At 56.3% G+C, this 5,310-nt stretch overlaps 2 protein-coding genes across 2 annotated transcripts; one reads left to right on the top strand and one right to left on the bottom strand.

The window, feature by feature from the left end:
- Positions 1-205: 205 nt before the first annotated feature.
- FAM219B (family with sequence similarity 219, member B) lies at positions 206-1,900 on the top strand (the record flags this gene model as incomplete). The annotated part of the gene is made up of 5 exons (XM_010192493.1): positions 206-308; positions 466-556; positions 940-1,017; positions 1,314-1,362; positions 1,742-1,900. Coding segments are annotated over 5 exons (480 nt in total), but the record flags the coding sequence as incomplete, so codon positions are not given.
- A 1,420-nt stretch (positions 1,901-3,320) lies between these two features.
- MPI (mannose phosphate isomerase) lies at positions 3,321-5,071 on the bottom strand. The gene is made up of 5 exons (XM_010192492.1): positions 4,877-5,071; positions 4,644-4,785; positions 4,297-4,479; positions 3,700-4,205; positions 3,321-3,533 (listed from the first exon to the last, which is right to left on the bottom strand). Exons 1-5 carry the CDS (start codon positions 5,069-5,071, stop codon positions 3,321-3,323), a joined length of 1,239 nt encoding a protein of 412 aa, XP_010190794.1.
- Between the last annotated feature and the right edge of the window lie 239 nt (positions 5,072-5,310).

Raw genomic sequence — 5,310 nt, 5'->3', positions numbered from 1 at the left:
TCCTTCCCCTCCCCAGCCAGTTTCCCCGCTGACATTAAGTTCCCGTGCTCTGAAATGACTCCAGTTTACTTCATCCCCACTGAAACACTACTAAATTTGCTTCTTTCCCTTGTTTGTTGGGATTGTTTGTGTTTGGGTTTTTTTGTGTGTGGTTTGGTTTGGTTTTGTTTTGGTTGTTTTTTGGTTTATGGGTTTTTTTTGTTAGCTGATTTGGGCTGAAAGCAAGAGGCTGACCAAGGCAGCAGATGCAGTGGAGAAGAGGGGGCCGTACATCATGAGCAAAGCTCCCTCCATTCACTCCAGGCTCCGTAAGTGATGCTCGGTGTCACCCCAGGTACTCTGCCAGGATGTGGGGAGTCACTGAAAGCCTTTTTATTCCTTAGTGTGATAAAACCATACAAAAAAAAAATTAAATGTGGAAAACCCATGGAGGTTTTCAGCTCTGCCCCTGTGCTTGGCTTTCAGAGCGGCAGCGCGAGTTGGCGAAGGCAGCGCTGCGAAGGCAGGGGCTGCTGGGGGGACCCGCACCGCACCGCCCCAAGCTGGCACCTAAAAGGTCTGATCCCGTTTTCCTTCTCCTGGCATGTGTTTTTCACATTCCCTGGGGAGACTGGGAGGAATAAATAAATTACTTTGGGACCTTAATGTGCTGACTCTGCGTTCAACATCCAGTGTAAGAAAAGAGAACGCTTTTCCTGCAAAAGTTGGAATTTGCTGAAACACGGCCATGGTCCTTCTTTTTGTTTTGGGGATGTTTTGGTGTAAAGGATTTGATCAGGTAGCCTAGATGGAGTTTATTTCTAGCTGGTGGTGGCCCTGGACAGTGCTTGGGTGGGAAGGGACATTCAGGACTGGGATTCCTGCCCTGGCTTTTCTGCTCGTGGCTGCATTTCCACACCAAAACACCCGTCGTGGGCTCGCTCCTCTGCTTTCTGGCAGGTCAGTGAAGTTTAACAAGGGCTACATGGCGCTCAGCCAGATGGTGGATGAAAACCTGGTCTCCCTCGATTCAGACAGGTGGGGACTTGGTGAATATCTGGGGATTTGGGGTTGGGAGGGTGTTGCAGACTCACAGCTGCCTTTTTTGGGGGGAATTCATTTTCCTTTTGGGATTCTACTTTCCTTGTAAAGCATCCTCACTTGCACTGCGTGCCTCTCAGCAGTAAAACTCTTCTGTTGTCCCAAATTTAACAAATCCTTTGGGGTTCTGCTGCCAGCTCCCTTTTTCCCCCACCCTCTGTGATTCCCTTGTCTGCATCCCAAGTGAAACTGCTGCTTCCCGGTCGCCTCTGACTGCTTCCTTCTTCTCCCAGTGACGGGGAACCAGGATCCAGATGTTCCTCAGGCTACTCCTCTGCAGAGGCAAGTCCAGGGCTTTGACCCCGACAGCACGGGTCCCCTTGTCCCCATTAAAGCCTCGGGGTCTCTACAGCGGGTGAAATGAAGCATCACCCTACAGGGCACGTATGAGCAGACCTCTGCTTCACCCTTTTCACCTAAAGCATCGTCCACCCCCAGACCCTGCAGCGGGGCAGCTGATAAGCTCCACCAGTGCGAGGGTGCTGCAGCTCTTTGCTCTTTTGTTTTTGTCTTCTCTGCTCTGGTTTTGCTGCTTCCCTATGTGCCAAGGCACTGGAGGGAGGATGCAATGCTCTTCATGCTTGCAGCAAGCCCTGGGACCTAAATTTTAATAAAACTGGGACTAATTTTAACCAATTCTGCCTCGTTTCCCACCCTCCAGCAAGTGAACCAGGACCTGAGCCGGCAGCTGCTGCAGGACGGGTACCACCTCGACGAGGTCCCCGATGATGAAGATCTGGATCTCATCCCTCCGAAACCCGTCGCCTCCTCTTCCTGCCCTTGTTGTTTCGGTGACTCTCTCCCCTGTGTGATCCAGTAGACACCGCTCGGCCGGGGCCGTGCAAGAACAGGTCAAACACCAGCACTTTCTGTGTCCTGTGGGATGGCTTTGTCCCGTGGGACGGGGACACAAGGACCAAATGATGCTGCTCGTCGTGAGCAGCAGCAGCCAACCAACCCCAAAGGGGTTTTCCTTACACTCAGCAATACCAGGAAGAGGTGGCACGGTGACGTTTAGGTGACCTGTCGCCTGGCTGGAGTGGAGAGGGAGGAGAGGCAGAGCTCAGACACCTCTCTGGGGTATAAAGGGAAGGAATTGGGAGGTGCAGCAGCAAACGCTTTTCTGTTTGTGTCACCTCTTCTTTTCCTCCTTTAAGTGAGGATCAGGACCTGGCCCTGGACACGGGCTGTCCTTCCTGATGAAGAGGTGGTTGATGGTGGGGTCAAACTGCTGTGGTGTGGGGCAGTTTTCTGCCCCTTTTCTATTTATTTTCGCTTTAGTGCCTCTTCCTCCCTGGCGGGCTGAGGCCAAGCCAGCAAGGTTGGGGTCGGCTGGCAGAGCTGCTTCGTTTACTGAGCTTGTGCTACTCGCAATTAATCGCAGCTGGGTTTCCTCCTCCTAAAACCTGGGCTGATTTGAACCAAAGATTGCAGCTCTGAGGGAGAAAATACGATGGGGTGGACCACACAGACCCCCGCAAGCTCTGCATGGCTCCTTTTGGGTGCGGATTTGGGGTGGCTGGAGTGTCTACCTGCTGCGAACCTTAAAAGCTGCCTTAAATCATGGTCCTGTCGTACTCCGGAGGACAATCAGCTTCTTACAAAGAAACCTTATTTAAATATTTGATGTCTAGAGACCTGAACTGGGCTTGTTTGTTTGTTTGTGGTTTTTTTGTATTTTCATTGTGGAATGGAGCACTCAATAAACTGGATCTCATTACTGGGAGCGTGTGTTGGTGCTGTGGCGGGGGGCTGAGCCCCGCTCCCCTCGCTTGGGCTTCTTCCCTGACCCAGGGCTTCTCCCCATCCTCCTCCTGCTCCCTACACCACGCTGCCCTGTGCTGAGGACAAAGTCACCACTTTATTCACAGCGCTGGAGGTTCTCCAGCTCCACTGCCCTGCCGAGCAGCCCCCTTTTACACCTGGGGTGCAGACCTTGGGCTTCCCTGCTGCTTCTCAGCGAGAGGGAAGGAGGGGGAAAAAAGTTAATAAAAAGAGTCAATGTATGTCATTAGCACCCAGGGAGGACGATGCTATGAGGAGGTGGCTCATGAGCTGCGAGGGAAAATGCTCTTCCTCTTGCCCGCCCAAGGAGTCAATTTGTGGACTTGTTCTCTACACATGGGGTGGGAGCTGTTTAGGGGGGCGGTTAATAGATGGAGAGGGCAACTTCCAAGCAAGGTGACTTTGTCCAGGCCAGTTTCTAGCTACTTGAATGTGGGAAGCATCCCGGGTCCCGCTCAGAGGAGGGATTTTTTTTTCAGCACCCCATCGGGTGAGGAGAGGTGGAGGGAGATGCTCTCGTTGGCGGAGATGAAGAGCACGGAGCCGCGCCGCAGACTCATTTCAGAGGCTGCAGCTGTGGAGGTGCCCACAGCCGTCCCTTGGATCACCAGCAAGATGCTGGCAGAATCCACAGCGGAGACCAGGTACAGCTTGATGGAGGCAGGGACCTGCAATGGAAAGGGAGTGGAGCTGGAGTCTCCTCCAGCTTCTCTTCTTTTTGGAGAACTGGAAGGGGACCGCCTGTGTTCCCATGCTTTGCTGGGCCCGGGCCACAGCAGCACAAGCCCAGGGACCTCAGCCTGGGGACCCCGGTACCTCGCTGTCACCGCTCACCTCTATCCTCATGATGGTGAAGTCTGGCACAGGCGGGTCGTAGAGGTAGACGCTGGGGTCGAGCTGGCTCTGCGCAGCCGGGAAGATCTTGGAGCTGCTGGGTGCCGGCGTGTAGTTGAGCATCTCGCACAAGGTGAGCACGTCGATGAATTTGGGGGTGAGCCCGGCGCGCACCGCATGCACGCCCGGTAGTCGGCGGGGACGAGACAACGCCGTCAGCCCTCCCCGCACCCCCAGCCCTCCCGCACAGCCCAGGGAGGGGGCAACCTTCTGCAGGAGACCGTGGCCACCCTGCGAGGTCCTGGGTGAGGAAAGCCCCCCATGATGCTCACCTCCGTGCAGGTAGGCGTGGGGCTCGTTGGCTCCCAGGAACATGGCCTCCCCCGGCTCCAGCCTCACCAGGTTGAGGAAATAAATGGTGAAGCAGCCAATGTCCCCCGGGTACTGGGAGTGCAGGCGCAGCAGCAGGTCCCCGTTGCTCCCTGACGTGTCCTTCCCTTCTGCCGCTGTGCGGGCAGAAACCAGACACAGTGTTGGGGAGGGGGGCAGAGGGGTGTCTCATCCCCTCCCCTAAATGCAGCCCCCAAAAGGACCCACCTTCCTGGGAGATCCTCTTCACCAGCATGTTGAGCTGGTCGACGAAGAACTTCTTCTCGCTCTTCATCAGGCGGGTGAAGCAGACGCGGAGGGCAGCCGAGACACCACGGGGGTCATCGCTGCCACTGCGCTCCAGCTGCTCTGCTGCCACCTCCCCAATCAGCGCCCGCAGCTCAGGGACACCTGCCAAGGGCAGCCAGAGCAAGTCACCCCTGGTGGCCACCACCATGGGGCAAACCCGGCATCCCCACCCTGAGGTAAGCACGGCTACAGTCCCCACCCTGAAGCCACCGCGGGGAGGGAAGGTGGCGTGGGGGTCTGCGACCGCCCTCCTTCGTCATCCTTACTCTGGAGGAAGGCGACGATCTCCTCCACTGGCCGAAAGCCACACAGGCCCTCAAAGGGGGTGAGAGCAATGGCCATTTCGGGCTTGTGGTTGGCATCAGGGTAGTGCTCGGGGAACTGGGCGTGCAGCTTCACCGCCAGCTCCTGGAGACGGGGGACAGAGGAGCTGGGTTACCTCCCTGGGGACATGGGGTCCAGCCGGGGCTACCCCCCAACACTCTGAGGGTCTCTTTACCTTGTTGGGGTGTGCTTGGATGGAGAGGGCGGTGTTGACCGACAGGACCTTGAAGAGGAAGGGCAGGCGGCCCTGGAAGGCGTCCTTCACCTTCACCCCCAGGCAGGCAGGGTTGTCAGCAATCCACTGGCCCAGCGTTTTTTGGGAGATGCGGTTATCCCGGATGATGGCATCACCACGGGGGTGTGTGCCCATCCAGAGCTGCGGGAGAGAGAGACAGACAGACGGATGGACGGACCTGTGAAGCGGCCAGCCAACAGGGATGACTTAGGCTTTTCTGGAGGCTGCTTGGCCTCGGACATGACCGATGCGGCCAAGGCAGCTCTGGTGGGGCTGAGTCACACCAGGCTTCTTCTCCTAGGACAGTGAGAGCCATAGCTGATTGAATGGACACACGAAGGGATGGACGGATGTGCAGCACTCACCTCGGCATA

Source organism: Mesitornis unicolor, unplaced genomic scaffold (genome assembly GCF_000695765.1).
Source record: "Mesitornis unicolor isolate BGI_N332 unplaced genomic scaffold, ASM69576v1 scaffold28819, whole genome shotgun sequence".
Taxonomy (NCBI): Eukaryota; Metazoa; Chordata; class Aves; order Mesitornithiformes; family Mesitornithidae; genus Mesitornis; species Mesitornis unicolor.
This window is presented reverse-complemented; position numbering and strand designations above follow the sequence as displayed.